The sequence below is a fragment of the Stegostoma tigrinum genome, chromosome 8, assembly GCF_030684315.1.
Source record: "Stegostoma tigrinum isolate sSteTig4 chromosome 8, sSteTig4.hap1, whole genome shotgun sequence".
Lineage (NCBI taxonomy): Eukaryota > Metazoa > Chordata > Chondrichthyes > Orectolobiformes > Stegostomatidae > Stegostoma > Stegostoma tigrinum.
The window spans coordinates 80,743,064-80,762,675 of record NC_081361.1 but is presented as its reverse complement, the minus strand read 5'-3'; the positions used below and the strand labels follow the sequence as shown (position 1 = coordinate 80,762,675).

Here is a 19,612-nt window from a genome sequence, read left to right as displayed (position 1 = left end):
CTGAGAGGTGGCAGATGGAGTTCAACCTGGATAAATGCGAGGTGATGCATTTTGGAAGGTCGAATTTGAAAGCTGAGTACAGGATTAAGGATAGGATTCTTGGCAGCGTGGAGGAACAGAGGGATCTTGGTGTGCAGATACATAGATCCCTTAAAATGGCCACCCAAGTGGACAGGGTTGTTAAGAAAGCATATGGTGTTTTGGCTTTCATTAACAGGGGGATTGAGTTTAAGAGTCGTGAGATCTTGTTGCAGCTCTATAAAACTTTGGTTAGACCGCACTTGGAATACTGCGTCCAGTTCTGGGCGCCCTATTATAGGAAAGATGTGGATGCTTTGGAGAGGGTTCAGAGGAGGTTTACCAGGATGCTGCCTGGACTGGAGGGCTTATCTTATGAAGAGAGGTTGACTGAGCTCGGTCTCTTTTCATTGGAGAAAAGGAGGAGGAGAGGGGACCTAATTGAGGTATACAAGATAATGAGAGGCATAGATAGAGTCGATAGCCAGAGACTATTTCCCAGGGCAGAAATGGCTAGCACGAGGGGTCATAGTTTTAAGCTGGTTGGTGGAAAGTATAGAGGGGATGTCAGAGGCAGGTTCTTTACGCAGAGAGTTGTGAGAGCATGGAATGCGTTGCCAGCAGCAGTTGTGGAAGCAAGGTCATTGGGGTCATTTAAGAGACTGCTGGACATGCATATGGTCACAGAAATTTGAGGGTGCATCCATGAGGATCAATGGTCGGCACAACATTGTGGGCTGAAGGGCCTGTTCTGTGCTGTACTGTTCTATGTTCTATGTTCTATGTTCTATTTCAAAAGAATACTCTTACTATGCTTTTGATTGCTATTTCCGAAAACAATCCTTTTCCTTTGTCAACAATATTGTTGTCTATATCAAATAAAGGAATTCCTCCATATTCACATATAAAATTGAGGAATTTTTCATTGTATGCTTGTGAGTTGACCGCTATGTTAAAGTATAAGACTTGTTAAGTTGAATTAAACAGAGTTCGAATGATCAAAAGCCATTAAAGATCACAACTGAAATCTCCCTCGAGCTACTCACAACCTTATTGCAGTGATTCAACATCTCATGGAAAATTACTTGCTGTAGGCAGGATTTTCCATTTCCTAATTGATCATAATCTAGGCTCAGCATTGCCGTTCGGCTGAATAACTTCAAAAATCAATTGTCCTCAGGTTATTTCCAGCCCTTGTTTATTTGAACCAAATTTTAAACAAGACAGATAATGCCAGAACATTTTCAGCAGGTCAGGCAGTATTTGCAAAAAGAAAATAAAGTTTATTTATGCAGTCTGAGGGCCTCGCAGTTCAAGTGAACAGACAAATTGAGGAGATGGGTTTGTCATGAATTCATTGACACTTTAATTCATTCAAAAAAAAACCAGGAAGAATTCCTGTTTTAAAATTAATAGAATAAGGAGAGGAGTCAGGTTCAGAGAGGAATGGGATGTAAGCTAATGCCCTGAAATTACACAGAAAGTAATTTTAGGCAGGCTGCCAGTGAAAGGCACTGTTTAGAGGTGAGGGTGTATCCTGAGAGGATAGTTTTGGTGTTTTAAAGTGACCTTCATCTATGTCTCAATGAGATTCATTCAAAACGGATAGAAATGCATGGGAAGGCTAGGGACAAAAGGGCTGCAGTTATGCATTTGCTCTCTTTCCTTGGCAGAAACACATATTGAAAATGCTGACATGATTTTCCCTCTGTGCAAATCCCCTATATTACCCAAAAAGCCAAACAAAAATAAGTGCAACTGACAATGTGACAGTCATCATGCACACTGTGTAAAATCTCTTCGACTATCTCCAGCAATTCCTTTAGTTTATAACAGCATCTCAAATGTCGGTAACTTTACTGCCCCAGAAATGTATATTGCAGATGAATGAAGCTGCAAAATTGGATGAGCTAATGGAAGTAAACATGATTTATGGTTCATCAGCTTTAAGTTCTGTTGTCATGAAGAAAATAAGAGCTCGGAGTAGGAATAGGCCATTCAGCCCCTCAAGCCTGTTCCAGCATTTCATATGACCATGGCTGATCTCATCTCAGACTCAACTCCACTTCTGTCCTAAATTACACATAATATGGGCCTAAATTGCTCAATCTCGCTTCATAAGGCAAACTCCTCTTCTTTCTGGAACCAATCTAGTAAACCTGAGGGTCCTGATAAAGACCTGGATATTATTTTAACTGTGTCAAGGTATCCAATACAAGTACATCTCTCCTCAAGTAAGGGGACCTAAATTGTAAGCAATATTCCAGATGCAGTCTCACTAATGCCTTTTACAGATGCAGCAACTCTTCCCTTCTTTTATGCTCCATTCCTACAGCAATAAAAGCAAAAATTCTATTATTGCTTCTCTTACTGCCTACCATACCTGCATACTAATTTTCTGCAATTAGTAACGGATGATTAGTTAAGGGGAAAATGAAAAGTAGATGAAAAATATGGTTGCACAAAAGCAAAACACTGAAGAATTCTGTAAAAATGAAACAAGAGCTGGAAAAGCTCAGTAGGTCAGACAGCAGCTACAGTGAGAAAGGAGTTAATAGGCAGGATGTTCCACTCCTACCTGGAGTATTTAGAAGGGCAGAGCACTGGGGGACAAAGGGCAGGAGACAAAGGTTCAGCCCCTTAGCAGTTAGTTAAAATTTTGCTACTAAGTCCTCAGAGCTTTACAGATAGAACAGTGTTCCCAACTTTCACTGTAGAAACCTTTTAGTGCTCATCAGCATGTTATAAATATTCATTAATACCCAGTTCTACTGGAATTATGGGCAAAATCGTGGTAGTCAAAAATTGGAAACGTGTGTTAACCAACCTGACTACAGAGGATGTACCTCTTCCTCAAAGCTCAAGCTGCTGGGAAAGTTGTTGTACATTCAGTTTGGCAGGATCATCCATAGAATCCCTTCAGAGCATAATCAGGCCACTCAGCCCATCAAGTCCATGCCACCCCTCTGAAGAGCATCCCACCCCCTACCCAATCCCTCTAACCCTGCATTTGTCAACGCTAATTCACCTAAACTGCATGTTCCGGGACATTATTGGCAATTTAGCATGCCAATCTACCTAACCTTTACATCCTTGGACTGTGAGAAAGAACCCCATATAGACAATGTGCAAATTTCACAGAGACAATCACCCAAAGCTGGAATTGAACCTGGAGTCCCTGGTGCTGTGAGGCAGCAGTGCTAACCACTGAGCCATTGTGTTACCTATTTACAGGTCCCTGACAGTGAAAGTCAAGGGCACAAAATGATGATACTCACAGAAGATTCTAATCTGGTAAGGCTATGTTTAGGGGCTACAACAGGGCAACAGAGACACAACAGTGCTAATCATCACATACATGAAAAATAATTTGAGGATAAAGAACACAGATATCTTGCACATAGCAGTATCAGGGAGGATTATAGAGATCATGTTCATGGAGGACATGCCTCACCAGGTAGAGGTGGCTCTCGGGGAGCCTTTCAACCAAAACCTGAAGATAAAGACCCCAAATATTATTTTAACTGTTTCAAGGTATCAAATTGAAAGCTATTGCATATCTTTAATCAGTTTTCAGTTTGCCATAAAATGAAAGTCAGTAAAGTTAGGTATGTAAACCGTATTCTGTTTCTAAAAATGCCTGCGTGAAAAGCAACTGAGCTGAATGCAGTAATGCTGTAAATGATCAGATTGTCATTATGTTTGTAGCATTTAATTGGACTATCTTAGGGAGAATTTAGCAGAATTTTATTTTCTCGATGAGTCTCTCATCATGGGCCAAATAACTTAATTAAAAATCATTTAATGGTCTTAGGAATGAACTGGCTAAATAGGAAAATTACCATTTCTTTCATTTTTCTTATTATGTTCCAACATACAGTGGTGAGTGGGGTTCCACAGGGCTCTGTCCTTGGGCCTCTACTGTTTGTAATTTTTATTAATGACTTGGACGAGGGAATTGAAGGATGGGTCAGCAAGTTTGCAGACGACACAAAGGTCGGAGGTGTCGTTGACAGTGTAGAGGGCTGTTGTAGGCTGCAGCGGGACATTGACAGGATGCAGAGATGGGCTGAGAGGTGGCAGATGGAGTTCAACCTGGATAAATGCGAGGTGATGCATTTTGGAAGGTCGAATTTGAAAGCTGAGTACAGGATTAAGGATAGGATTCTTGGCAGCGTGGAGGAACAGAGGGATCTTGGTGTGCAGATACATAGATCCCTTAAAATGGCCACCCAAGTGGACAGGGTTGTTAAGAAAGCATATGGTGTTTTGGCTTTCATTAACAGGGGGATTGAGTTTAAGAGTCGTGAGATCTTGTTGCAGCTCTATAAAACTTTGGTTAGACCGCACTTGGAATACTGCGTCCAGTTCTGGGCGCCCTATTATAGGAAAGATGTGGATGCTTTGGAGAGGGTTCAGAGGAGGTTTACCAGGATGCTGCCTGGACTGGAGGGCTTATCTTATGAAGAGAGGTTGACTGAGCTCGGTCTCTTTTCATTGGAGAAAAGGAGGAGGAGAGGGGACCTAATTGAGGTATACAAGATAATGAGAGGCATAGATAGAGTCGATAGCCAGAGACTATTTCCCAGGGCAGAAATGGCTAGCACGAGGGGTCATAGTTTTAAGCTGGTTGGTGGAAAGTATAGAGGGGATGTCAGAGGCAGGTTCTTTACGCAGAGAGTTGTGAGAGCATGGAATGCGTTGCCAGCAGCAGTTGTGGAAGCAAGGTCATTGGGGTCATTTAAGAGACTGCTGGACATGCATATGGTCACAGAAATTTGAGGGTGCATCCATGAGGATCAATGGTCGGCACAACATTGTGGGCTGAAGGGCCTGTTCTGTGCTGTACTGTTCTATGTTCTATGTTCTATGTTCTATACTTGCTTTAAAAAGGTCATTAGAAAAAGATTTGCTGGTGAGAAATTTGTACTTAATATTATTCGTCTTTTATCCAATGCAGCCCACACAGGCATGAAAATCCTTGCAAATTGATGATAAGGTTCTTTGCTAAGGTAGACAATATGGTATACATATGCTATAAAATAAAATACATGACAAATAAGCTAATATTTCCTATTTAACAATTAACATAGAATGAGAAGATTCATTTTTTGTCATGTGTACTTTTAGATGAAAAATACAATGAAAAGTTTTATTAAGTTGCCCTGCCACAATGCCTACATCAATGACATAGGTCATGCATAACAGCAAAAAAGAATAAAATTGAGAAAAAGTCCATTACAGTTCAGTTAACGGCTCCTGGGCTCTGGGAAAGCCAATTAAAGAACGATGGAATACCCTGAAAATGCAGTCCAAAATGCTCTGACAGTATATTTACACCTCAATAAAGAAAACATTGTAGACCAGTCAGTTGAATAGATGGCTAGCATACACTTCTAAATCAAGCCAGCAGTGTAGGCACGATTCCCAAGTAGACCTACCTCCTGACCCTGCCCTGAGAATGGATGGCAATGGTAAACCACCATTGATGAGAATGGTTCAGGACAAAAGCAAGAACCTGCTTTCAAGCACACATGCATAAACTATACAGTATTTGCAATTACATGTGATGCTAAATAAGCACAATAGTCTACTCAGAATGCTGGTCACTAATGTGTGATCCAATTTACAGAATACTATTATTTGCAGTCAAACTTTTTGCCATATAAGGTAAGTCCTTGTCAGATTTCTACCCGGTGCAAACATGTCTGGCAAGAGCAAGTTCATTTAGCTGAAGGCTAGAATTCAGCGAATAAATAATGTATCGTTGAACTTTTATTTATTTTTTAAAGCTGTATTACATTCTGAACTTACATAATATTTTTAGGCTTGAAGAAGAAATTAAATCTCTTGAAAACCAAGAAGCCCAAGTTTCACTTAATGAACAAACGTTATTGAAGAAACTGAAAGCAGCAGAAAGATCTACAGCAGATATAATAAAGGTACAGTATTGAAAAATTATTTAATAAGTGAATAGTGCATGCATTACTTTTGGAGAATAGGCCATTTTGTTTCTGACAATTATGCTTTCTACAATTACATGGGCAAAAGTGGAGATGATTTTTGTGAACAAAAAACTCAACAAGCAGTAAGAAGATAAAAGACAATTTGATCCGTTTTTGGTAATGTTAGATTGGTAATATTAGCCAAGACATCAAGTGAACATTTTTTATTAAATATTACAACAAGATTAATAACTTATATGAAAAGATGACAATAGAATCGACAGGGGTCTCAATTTAACAGCCCTCTAAAAGAGACCAGCAATGCAAAATCCTGTAACCAAGCCCAATGTTTAATTGCATTAGTTAAGTTAAGAAGTTCAAATTTGGAGAGGAATTAGGAGCAATGGGATTATCAACACTGAATCTGTCACTATCAATATCCAGTTGGGGGTACCATTGACCAGAAACCCAACTGGACTCATAATTTAACTAAAACTGTTATAAGAGCAGGTCAGAGATGGGAACATTGCAGAAAGCTCACTTCCTGACTCCCAAAAGCCTACCCACCATCTACAACGCACAAGTCAGGAGCATAATGGAATACTCTCCGCTTGTCTTGTTGAGTGTAACTCCCACAACACTCAAGAAGCTTGACACCATCCAGGACAAAGCAGCTTATGTGATTGGCATCACATCCACAAATAGACACTTCCTCCACCAGCAACCCTCAATAGTAGCAGTGTATACCAGCTACAAGTTGAACTACAGAAATTCATCAAAGATCCCTACATAGCACCTTCCAAATTAATGACACTTCCATCTGGAAAGATAAGGGCAGCAGATACATAGAGACACCACCACATGTAAATTCCCTTCTAAACCACACAGCGTCCTGACTTGGCACAATATGACCGTTCCTTCATTGTTGCTGCGTCAAAATCCGGGAAATCCCTCCCTAACAGGGCTGTGGTCAATCTACAGCATGTGGCGGCAGCAGTTCAAGATGGCAGCTCACCAACACTTCTACTGCTGTTTCTACCACCACCAGCGGAGGTGGTAGAGGCGGGCACAATAGCTTCATTTAAGTAGTGTCTAGACAGATACATGAATCAGCAGGGAACAGAGGGATACAGATCCTTGGAAAATAGATGACAGGTTTAGATAGAGGATCTGGATCGGCGCAGGCTTAGAAGGCCAAAGGGCCTGTTCCTGTGCTGTAATTTTCTTTGTTCTTTGTCCTTCTCAAGGGCAACTAGGGATGGGCAACAAATGCTGACCGAGCCTGCAAACACCCTGTTCGCACATGGATGAAAAGCAAAATAGAAATCTCCTAACTTGAAGTTGGCAGCACTAACAGCTGAGTCAAACTGTTGTTTTCTGATACATTAAAGAAAATGTCCATCTATTTCAGTACATGCCTAAATGAAGGAAAGGCTGCTATAACTTTGAGCCATGCCTGCAATCCATGCTCAAGCATCAGATTTACAAGTTCTGACTTGCCTTTGAAAATATTCAACTGTTAATTGAATGAACTGGCTTAACAGCTCTCTGCTCATTAACATGCCTGTGTAAATATTAAAGTTACACATTCTCCAGAACTTTTTTTTAAACTGTAAATTTGCTTGAACTAAGTGTTTGAAACATTACCTTCTGGAACAATGTTCAAGCACCTTTACACATCATACAGTGGTTGCACTTCTAATTGGCCGTGGTGTAGTGACAGTATCACCAGACAAGCAATCGAAGCTTTAAACTAATGTTCTTGGGACATGGGTTTGAATGGCAGGTGATGGAATTCAAATTCAATATAATCTGGAAATCAAAGCTGGTTGACTGGCAACCATGTAACACCACTATCAATTGTTGTAAAACCTATCGGTTCACTAATGCTATTTACAAAATGAAAATGCTGTTTGTCCTCATCCAGTCTGGCCTATATGTGCCTCCAGTCCCACAGCAATGAAGTTGACCCTTAACTATCCTCTGAAAAGGTCAAGTAAGCCACTTAGTTCAAGGCAAGTGAGGAATGTTGGCCCTGCCAGTGACTCCCACATCCCATATACAAATTCAAAGAAGTTATTCATTTTATGTGAAGTGTTTCTGGATATTTATGTTAGGTATGGTAAAATGTTCCTCTTTTACTAATGCCCAAACAACAATAAAACATTAGCTCTTTTTAAAATCATAACTGAAATGACTAATATCCAACAACAGTGAGTCAAAATACAGAAGGGAATTAGAGGGCTTGGTGCTGTGGTGCAATGAAAACAATCCGTCTCTCAATATCAGCAAAACTAAAGAACTGAACATTGACTTCAGAAAGAAAGGAGGAGAACACACCCCCATTTACACCAACAGAACTGAGGTTGAGAGAGTGAAGAGCATCAAGTTCCTTGGAGCAACAATAACTGATGAAATCTCCTGGACTTCCCGCGTAGATGTGATGGTCATGAAGGCACAGCAATGCCTCTTCTTCCTCAGCTGGCTCAGGAAATTTGGCATGTCCATAAGGTCTCTCACCAACTTCTACAGATGCACCATTTAAAGCATACTGCCTTGGTGAATAACGGCCTGGTACCGCAACTGCTCTACCCAGGACTGTAAGAAACTACAGAAGATAATTTGCACAGCCCAGACCATCACAGAAGCCAAACTTCATCCCTGCCGTGGAAAGGCAGCCAACATCATCATAGACCCCATTGCACCCCGGTAATGACCCCAACAATCTTTTCCATCAGGCAGAAAATACCGAAGCCTGAACACACGCACCAATCAGGTCCAGGAACAGCTTCTTTCTGGCCATAATCAGATTGTTAAATGGACTCTAGCTTCAAATAATGTAACCTGCAATGTAACCTGTATACCTCTAAATCCGTGATAATGGGAACTGCAGATGCTGGAGAATCCAAGATAATGAAATGTGAGGCTGGATGAACACAGCAGGCCCAGCAGCATGTCAGGAGCACAAAAGCTGACGTTACGGGCCTTCTCTGATGAAGGGTCTAGGCCCAAAACGTCAGCTTTTGTGCTCCTGAGATGCTGCTGGGCCTGCTGTGTTCATCCAGCCTCACATTTCATTACCTCTAAATCCCCTGTGCTTTCCAATTGATTAATTTATGTGCAAAGCCCATTAAGATAATGCATACCATCAAGGGGTGAGAGACAGAGGGATTGGAGAGCCCCTTAGGGACTTTTTCCTATGCCCAGCCACTTTCAGCTGCTTCATCATTTACATGCTTTCCATCATAAAGTTAGAAATGGGCATATTTGCTCAAGATTACACCATGGTGGGCATCATTTACCACCCCTTAGATGCTCAAGTAGTCCATGCCCGTATGCAACAAGACCTAGACTACATTCAAACTTGGGCTGATAATACTATTACCATGTAAGTGCCAGGCAATGAACTCCATAAATGAGAAACAATCTAACCAGCTCCCCTTGATACGCAATGATATTATCATAACTGAATTCCTCAGTATCAATAACCTGTCGGGTTCCATTAAACAAAAACTCAACTGGACTAGCCATTTTCAAAGCTGGGGATACAAACATAGGTCAGAACTTCAAAGTCTTCAGAAAATAACTCACCTACTGACTTTCCAAAGCCTGTTCCCCATCTAACAAGGCAACAAAGATGAAATACTCTCCAATCTCCTGAACGATTGCAGCTCCAACAACACTTAACCTTGAAACTATCCAAAGCAAAGCAGCTCACATGATTAGCAGCCAGTGACCACCTTAAACATTCACTTCCTCCATCACTGACACACAGCAGCTGCAGTGTCTACCATCTACAAGGTGCACCCACTAAGGACCCTCCTCTCCAATCCTTCAACTTCTACCAGTTCGTACGACAAGGACAGCCAGGTGCATGGGAACACCAATACCTGCAAGCTCTCTTCCAAGATAATCACCACCCTTACTTGGAAATGTGCCACTGTTCCTTTAGTGTTACTCAGTCAAAATCCTGGAACTCCTTCCATAACAACAATGTGGCTGTATCTGCACTATATTTAGAAGTTAGAATTTATTGTCTTGTGAGCTTTTACAAAAACAATCAATGAAAAGTGTTATTAGTTGTCTTACCATGGCACCTGTATAAATGACAGAGGTCATAAGTAAATTCACAAGTGACAGTCAAAAGTAAATTTAAGACAAAAGTTCATCACAGTCCATTAATGGCTCCCGGTTTCAGAGGAAGCTGATCAAGAGATGAAACACACAGCTGGAATGAGACCATCAACCCGTGATGAATATGCCACGCCAGGATGAAACTGACAAGCCAGGCTGCTGGAACAACTGGGCCGAAAGCCTCCAATGAGCAAAACAGCCACCGGGACAAGACTTGGACAAAAAGTACCACGCTGCGCTGTCACAATGCCAGACCAAAAGCATCTGCAAAGAAAATGCCACCAGGAAATGACCAGCAACCTGGACAAGGACCCCACGCCAGGCCGCCGGAACACCAGGCCGGAAGCTTTCACCGGAGATTAAGTCAGACCGGCAACAAGACATCAACACCGTGAAAAAACCACCACACCAGGAGACCATTTCCACAGGGTTGAGACTACCACACCAGGAAAAGATAGCCACTCCGAACTGCCAGAAGCCACCCTGTTGCTGAATACACCATTAAATGGACTACATGGACTACAGCTATTCAAGACAGCAGCTCACACTTCTCATGGACAGTTAGGGGTGGGCAATAAATGTTGGCTCAGGCAGTGATACCCACATCCACTTTCAACAATCTACATGGTCCAAAGTATAGCCATACGGTCTAAAAACTGAAATGTTATGTTTTATGCATGTTAAAAGCTAAGTTCATTAATAGGTCTTTTCAATAGGTATTTGAATGGTAATTTAAACATATCTGGGTGTTACTTATGTTTTATTATTCTATGGACAACTTCCTTAAACCACTTGCATTTGAAGAATCTATTGCCAGCAATGAGTTGAGACAATTGTGGATGTTACTTATGTGGTCAAAACCTCTTGTACCTGCACAAAGCATTCTATGTGTAGTATTGTTTTACTATTTAAGTTAGCTTATTCAGTTTTGAGAAATCACAAAAATTAATCTGAACAATTGTCTCTTTACAGGCGGCACAGGCTGAGAATTATGAAGGTATGAGAAAGAATGTAAACTTTTCTTTCATGTTCTTTTGCAACAATACCCTATTAATTGTCTATTAATTGCTTCTGTTACTGTTCACAGACCAAATGAAGTTTGTACACTCAGAAATTCCAGACCTACCAAAATCATATGAATCTCAGAATCGGCAGAGAACACCAAGTCCAGACATTGAGACACAGTACCTTGAGGAGCCTAAAGAAGGTACAGTTTAGATGGTTAGATATTGATTCAAATTTAAATGATAGTATATTTCACAATTAAACAAATAATTCATCCACATCAGTAACAATAGCTATTTTTTCCTATTTTAGATTCATTATAGAGCTGTACAGTTGCATAACAGAGAAAGATGCCATTCAGACCTTCATGATTGTGTTTCTGAAAGACCACTCTGGAAAAGCTATTCCCCTCTTCGCCCTGCAAATGTTTTACTTTCAAACATGTATCCAATATTGTTCAGAAAGTTAATCTTGAATCAGTTTCCAGCACACTTTCAGGCAACGCATTCCAAATCTTAACAACTCACTGCCTTAAAGAAATACTCATCTCCTCTCTTTTTTTAACCTGTTGCTCGACTATAGGGAGATGGGATATTAAAATTAGTAGTTAATAGTCAGATATTGTCATTCTGATATTGGCCACAGCAATTCTTGGAGATAACTTCCTCCATGCTCGAATTATTAAATGTTTTTGTAACGTTAAGTCTCGTTAACTATTGTAATTACAATGTCTTGCTGATTTTAGGTTCAACTGTCAAATTCTTCTTTTGACCTTGACATTTGGGAGTTGTTTATTGATCCCCAAAGTTCAAGACTTTCTGGTCATGATACCTTATGCCAACAGACTTTGGTCTTGTTCTAAGAACTTGGATATCCTGTATACATGCAGCCAAACATTATAACCAACAGAACTGCATAACTCATCTATAATGCCGAATAACACCATTTCTGAGTTGCTGAGACCAAAGCTAAGAAATCCTGCTTGACATCACACTCTGCCAGTTACTACATTCCCAAAGGCATACTGTTAGTTTTGATTAAATTTGTGTCCACATTTCACAACAAGACATTCAGTTAAAAAAAAATCCAAATTTGTTCTTGTCGAACAAGCTGTTGATGGAACCACCAGCACTATTATTTGGATGATTGATCCTTCCAGCAAAGATGCATGGTCCAATTTGCTGTCTTTACAGTAAAAGTAATTATTTGTGTGTGTGTGTGTGTGTGTGTGTGTGTGTGTGTGTGTGTGTGTGTGTGTGTGTGTGTGTGTGTGTGTTTGTTTGGCTGGCCGATTAGTCGTGAGAAGGATTCGGAAAATGAGCAAGAGTTAATAACCATATCTGACTGACTAGGGAACATAAAGCTCTTTAAGAAACAATATGTGATGATTTTTAATGATTAGTAAATCAGGATGCAGAGATGGGCTGAGAGGTGGCAGATGGAGTTCAACCTGGATAAATGCGAGGTGATGCATTTTGGAAGGTCGAATTTGAAAGCTGAGTACAGGATTAAGGATAGGATTCTTGGCAGCGTGGAGGAACAGAGGGATCTTGGTGTGCAGATACATAGATCCCTTAAAATGGCCACCCAAGTGGACAGGGTTGTTAAGAAAGCATATGGTGTTTTGGCTTTCATTAACAGGGGGATTGAGTTTAAGAGTCGTGAGATCTTGTTGCAGCTCTATAAAACTTTGGTTAGACCGCACTTGGAATACTGCGTCCAGTTCTGGGCGCCCTATTATAGGAAAGATGTGGATGCTTTGGAGAGGGTTCAGAGGAGGTTTACCAGGATGCTGCCTGGACTGGAGGGCTTATCTTATGAAGAGAGGTTGACTGAGCTCGGTCTCTTTTCATTGGAGAAAAGGAGGAGGAGAGGGGACCTAATTGAGGTATACAAGATAATGAGAGGCATAGATAGAGTCGATAGCCAGAGACTATTTCCCAGGGCAGAAATGGCTAGCACGAGGGGTCATAGTTTTAAGCTGGTTGGTGGAAAGTATAGAGGGGATGTCAGAGGCAGGTTCTTTACGCAGAGAGTTGTGAGAGCATGGAATGCGTTGCCAGCAGCAGTTGTGGAAGCAAGGTCATTGGGGTCATTTAAGAGACTGCTGGACATGCATATGGTCACAGAAATTTGAGGGTGCATCCATGAGGATCAATGGTCGGCACAACATTGTGGGCTGAAGGGCCTGTTCTGTGCTGTACTGTTCTATGTTCTATGTTCTATGTTCTATTAGCAGTATTTCACATTTTACGAAGGTCTTCTGTAATGGAAGTACTAACCCACATAAATATTTTCTTAACAGCATTATTTGCCATGGAAATCAATGTTCAAAAGGATATGAAGACTGGAGAAAGCACCATTTTGTCAGCTGCGCCAGTTTTGGTCGATGAAATTGAAAACAAAGGTGTTAAAGTCTATGAGGATGGAGTCAAGTCTGTGTATGCATTATGCAGTGATGGAAGCCTGGTGCAGAATGGCGTAGATAACATGACTCGTGATGAAGTGGAGGCACTGTTACAGCAGGCTGGTGAAAGACAAGCCAATGTTTCAGCAGTTTGTCATGCACCTGTTTACTCAAGTTCCCACATTAAACTCCAGTCTCATAAAATGCTACCCACTAAGCAGAAGGGATCAGAATCAATAGTTCAAAATAACACGACAATAAGTGAAAGAGTTGAGAGGCATAACCCTGTGAGGGCACAAACTTATGGAAGCAACAACCCTATGGTGTGTCAGGAAAGGGATTTGCCTGTTTTTCCACAGCCATCATTTATACCTGCTCCCTTCTCACCAGTAACCAGTTACAGATCTCTGAACTCAACACAAAGTCAGAGTCAGCAACACATTGAGTCACAGTTAGCTGAGAATGAGCTGAATTCAGTCCAAGTTGAATGTCGTCAACCAAGGGACAACCACCGTGAGGCTGTGTTTATCACTTCAGAGCTCGATCGTGATGGTGGATCATCTTCTGCTTCTGAAGAAACGGTTGTCAGTTTGAACATTGCCCACTCATTGCCTTCAACTATTAACACTGAGGAGCCAGTTACCATGGTCTTCATGGGATACCACAATGTAGATGACGAAAATGAAACCAAAAAGGTTTTGGGGTATGAAGGAGCTATCCGAGCAGAATTAGTATTGATCAGTGATGATGAGGATACTGAGGTATCACCACATCAAGCAAATAATCAGACTATACCAGTGCTTCGTCCAGCCCCACATTCAACTACTGCTGACGTACATAGAACATACGCTGCAATAAATCTAACTACGGGAGGTAGCTCATTCCCAAAGAAACCTGCTTTAACTTCAAGCCAAGACACAACAACAAATCATTCTCCTTACATCAGTTACTCTGATGGACATATGGATGGAGTTGGAAACTATGATGACGACTCTGTGTCAGGTACAAAAGATAAACAAAAATGTGTCTGTTGTTCTATTTTATGACTACGAAATCAGTTATTCTTCGAGCTGAAAGATAACCCTGACTCTTCCTGTTGTTACTAATGGATTAATAGCACTTGCTTGTGTGCTGAACATTTCAAGTGTTCTTGTGGCATCACCTTTTGACTAATATTTTATTGGCTGTCACGTCACTAACACACTATCAGAATCTGTACACAAAATGATGTGAGGCTGTTAAATAATAGAAGTCCATGTTCTATTCATATTTCTAGTTTGAATTTTTTTTTCATTTTTTTAATTGGCTGCTGAATTATAAGTCTTTGAAATGCCAACCCAAAATAACTCTAAAAATATATCGATTTAGGATATTCAGAATGGAAATTTCCTTAGGCCCATCATGAGTAATAAAGCCTATACAAGCAAGCCTGAAACATGACTGAAACGAGACCTCAATAAGATTATGTGGATGAACTCGTAGCCTCACAGTCAGTTCTCCCATTTTATGAAGGTATTTGGTTGCCCTTGCTGCACAATTATCAATTCACACATCCAGAAGCTATATGAGCAAAGAACTTCATAGCTTAGACATTCATAGTCAATTATAGGGAATGTAACATGGGCCAGCCACCACCAAAATCTGAGCAGGAACTATGGTCAGGATCCAAAACGTTCTCAGGTGTTGGGACTGTTTGCAGGATCTTAGCCAATGTTTCTTAATGGCATGTCCGTTGCCAGATATTATTGGGAAACAGACAACTCAAAGTACAAAGAATGATACGCACAGAAACAGGCCCTTTGACCCTCCAAGCCTGTGCCAACACATTTTTGCCCTCCCATGCTAAAACTGTCCTCGCTTACAGGATCTGTATCCCTCTTTACCCTTCCTATTCATGTATTTCTCCGGGTGCTTCTAGGGTGCTGCTATTGTGTCTGCTTTGACTACCTTCTCTGGTAGCGCATTCCAGCACTCACTAGTCTTCCTATGAAAAACGTGCCTTGCACATTTCTTTTAACTTCCTCCCCCTGCCCGTAGCTTGAACCTGTGTCCCTAATAATTGACCCCTCCAACCCGGGAAAAAGGCTGACACGTTCCACTCTATCCATGCTGTTCACAATCTTATAGACTTCTGTCAAGTTGCTCCTCAACCTCCTGAGTTCCAGTGAAAATAAACCCAGTCTATCTAACCTCTCTTCAAAGGTAAAACTCCCCCAAACCAGGCAACATCCTGGTAACCCTTTCCTGTACTCTTCCTAAAGAATCCACATCCTTCTGATAGTGTGATGATCAGAACTGTATGCAATACTCTCGTGTGGCCCAACTAAAGTTCTATAAAGCTGCAGCATAACTTGTCTATCCTCATACTGAATGCCCCTTCCAGTGAAGGTAAGCATGCCGTAGGCCTTTTTTATGACTTTACCTGCCTGCACTGCCACCTTCACTGATTTGTGGGTCTGCACCCCAAAATTTCTCTGCATGTCAATATTCCTAAGGGTTCTGCCATTCACTGTATACTTTTCATCTGTACTTGACCCTCCAAAATGCATCACCTCACATTTGTCTGGATTCAACTGATTTATATCCTGCTGTATCCTTTGACAATCCTCCTCATGATTTACAACTCCATCAATCTTTAATAATTAGGCTAGCTATGTTTTCTGCCAAATCATTTGTGTCGACCATGAACAGCAGAGGTCCCAGCACTGACCCCTGTGGAACACCACTAGTCACAGCCATCCATTCTGGAAAATAATCCTTCCACCGCCACTCTCTATCTCCTATGACCAAGCCAGTTCTGTATCCATTTTGCCACCTCACCGCGATACCATGAGACTTCACCTTTTGTACCAGTCTTCCATGAGGACCTTCTCAAAGGTTTTACTAAGGTCCACGTAGACAACATCAACTGCTTTTCCCACATCAATCGTCTGTCGTCCTTAAAAAACTCAATCAGGTTAGTGAGCAATGACTTTGTCTGCACAAAACCATGCTGTTATTAAGTCAATTTGCTTTGAAATGCATTTAGATCTTGTTCCTGAGAATCTTTTCCAATAATTTCTCTACCGCCGATGTAAGGCTCACAAGCCTGTAGTTTCCTGGATTATCCCTGCTACCCTTCTTAAACAATGGGATAATATTGACTGTCCTTCAGCCTTCTGGGACCTCATTTGTGCCCAAAGAGAGTGTAAAGGTGTTCGTCAATGGTCCAGCAATTTGTTCTCTTGCTGCCCTCAGTGTTCTGGGATAGTTCCCATCAGGACCCAGAGACTTACCTAAATTGACACTTTTTAAAACACTCAACACCTCTTTAACCAAACTGCTCTTCAGATGCTGAGTGGGACCCAGATGGTGAGGTCCAATCAGAGGGCCTAATGACTTTCAGTCCCTTTGGAAGAGGCAAGTATTGTTCGTGCACAGGTGAACCAAGATGGTATTTCGAAAAAGGAGTCAATTCACAAAAGCATTCAGACATCATATTTAAAAAGAAGGGCCGGAACTGACAGAGCAATCAGTGTGGAGGGGAAAGTGCATTCACATGGATACATTTTGTCACAGATGCACTATTTTCAGTATTTGGGAATGCTGATATTAGTGTACATTTCAGTTAGTATTGTCTGTCGATTTCCCTTTATTCCTGCCAACATAAACCAGCCTCCAAAACAATGCTAAGCAGAGCAGAGTATCTATGAGACAGCAGCAAATTGCTGTTGTCGCTGAACATTGTAACTAATTTAGACCTTAGATATCTTAATTGATTTCCCACCTGCTAAAAATCTACTTCTACTAAAAAGTGAAATCACATTAGTGTGTAAATTCCAACAGGGAATTACCATTGCATTACCAGACCCATTCCTCTAAGGGATTGGGCAATCTCCCTCTATGTGCATGGATGCAATTCATATTTTGTACAGAGAACATAAGAATATACATGACGAGATGAGTACATTGCAGTTAAACAAGCTGGTTCCAACAATCGAACATTTTTCATAATCGCTCACCTCCACAATCAGTTTGTCTGTCAAATTTATATCCTGTTCCCTATTGAATCTCCCACAAGGTTTCACTTTCAATCTTTGCAACAGTCAAATCTAAACTGTTTACTTTTCCTCATCAGAGTTGTAATCTGTTGCCCAACTGGCAAACAAGTTGAATAAAAAAACAAAGATCTGTTGGAGGTCAATCATCTCAGCTCCAGGACATCTCCACAAGAGTTCCTCAGGGTAGTGTCCTCAGCCCAACCATCTTCAGCTGCTTCATCAATGACCTTCCCTCCATTATAAGGTCAGAAATGGGGATGTTTACTGATGATTACACAATGTTTAGCACCATTCACGACTCCTCAGACAATTGTGCAACTGTCTGTGTTCAAATGCAACAAAATCTGGATGAGATCCAGGTTTGGGCTGACAAATGACAACTAACATTCATGCCACACAAAGGCCAGGCTATGACCATCACCAATAAGAGACAATTTAAGCACCACATTCAATGGTGTTACCATCACTGAATACCCCACTATCAATATCCTGGGGGTTATCATTGACCAGAAACTCAACTGGACTCACTCCATAAACAGAGTGACTACAAGAGCAGGCCAGAAGCTGGGAATACTGTGGCATGTAACTCATCTGACTCATCAAAGCCTGTTCTCCATCTACAAGGCACAAGTCAGGAATGTGATGGAATACTCCCCACTTGCCTGGATGAGTGCAGCCCCTACAACACTCAAGAGGCTTGACACCATCCAGGACAAAGCAGCCCGCTTGATTGACACTACATCCACAAACATCCACTCCCTCCACAACCAACGCTCAGTAGCAACAGTGTGTACTATCTACAAGATGCACTGCAGAAATTCACCTAAGATCCTTAGACAGCAAACCCACAACCACCTCCATCGAGAAGGACAGGGCAGCAGACATAAGGGAACACTATCACTTCCAAGTTTCCCTCTAAGCCATTCATTATCCTGACTTGGAAATATATCGCCATTCCTTCACTGTTGCTGGGTTAAAATTCTGGAATTCCCTCCCTAATGACATTGTGGTCAATCTACAGCAGGTGGACTGCAGTGGTTCAAGCAGGCAGCTCACCACCACCTTCTCAAGGGCAACTAGAGATGAGCAGTAAATGCTGGCCAGCCAGTAATGCCCACATCCCACCAATGAATTAAAAATAATGCTGGAAATCAGAAACAAAATCAGAAATTGCTGGAAAAGCTCAGCAAGTCTGGCAGCTTCCGTGCAGAGAAAGAAGAATTAATGATTCAGGTGCAGTGACCCTTCTTCCATTCTGAAGAAGGGTCACTGGACTGGAAACATTAACCCTGCTTTGTTTCCATTGATGATGCCAGGCAAATAAATTGCACGAGCAGTTCTGGGAAACTTGTTCCTGGCTAAGCCAATGTTCTTATGCATTTCTAAATCACTGCATCTTCAATTTAACATAGAAACATAGGAGATAGGAGCAGGAGGAGGCTATTTGGCCCTTCAAGGCTGCTCCATTGTTCTTCACGATCATGGCTGATTGTCCAACACAATCGTCTGATCCTGCTTTCCTCCCATTACCTTTGATTCCATTCACCACAAGTGCTATATCTAGTCGCCTCTTGAATATATTCAATTATTTTTATTCATTAACAGGATGAGGGCATCGCTGGCTAGGCAGCATTTATTGCTCATCCCTAATTGCCCAGAAGGCAGTTCAGAGTCAACCACATTGGTAAGGATAGCAGTTTCCCTCCCTAAAAGACATTAGTCCTTTAATGTTTTGGCATCAACTACTTCCTGTGGTAATGAATTCCACAGGGTCACCACTCTTTGGGTGAAGAAATGTCTCCTCAACTCAATGCTAAATCATCTACCCCAAATGCTCGGACTGTGACCCCTGGTTGAAGACACACCCACCATCGAGAGCATCCTCCCTACATCTACCATTTCCAGTCCTGTTAGAATTTTATAAGTGTCTATGAGATCCCCCAATTCATCTGAACTCGAGCAAAAACAATCCCAACCTAGTCAATACATTAGCTTTTATTTTAATCAATAGATCTGATTAGGACCTACTTATACAGTTGAAGCATGTCTGGGTACCACATTTA

At 41.4% G+C, this 19,612-nt stretch overlaps 1 protein-coding gene and 1 long non-coding RNA gene across 12 annotated transcripts in view; one reads left to right on the top strand and one right to left on the bottom strand.

Annotated features, from left to right (window-relative positions):
• LOC132209907 (uncharacterized) overlaps window positions 1-11,297 on the bottom strand; it is a 60,605-nt gene extending 49,308 nt beyond the window's left edge. The window contains exon 1 of the long non-coding RNA XR_009446074.1: window positions 11,224-11,297. This is a non-coding gene — a long non-coding RNA (uncharacterized LOC132209907). The remainder of the gene's footprint in view (window positions 1-11,223) is intronic.
• Window positions 1-19,612, top strand: part of LOC125456039 (paralemmin-2-like) — a 114,767-nt gene that overhangs the window by 83,513 nt on the left and 11,642 nt on the right. For all 11 annotated transcript variants that reach the window (XM_059648038.1, XM_048538674.2, XM_048538678.2 and 8 more), the window contains 4 exons: window positions 5,846-5,960; window positions 11,070-11,094; window positions 11,185-11,304; window positions 13,408-14,511. In XM_059648038.1, the coding sequence (XP_059504021.1) occupies window positions 5,846-5,960; window positions 11,070-11,094; window positions 11,185-11,304; window positions 13,408-14,511 (1,364 nt within the window). The remainder of the gene's footprint in view (window positions 1-5,845; window positions 5,961-11,069; window positions 11,095-11,184; window positions 11,305-13,407; window positions 14,512-19,612) is intronic.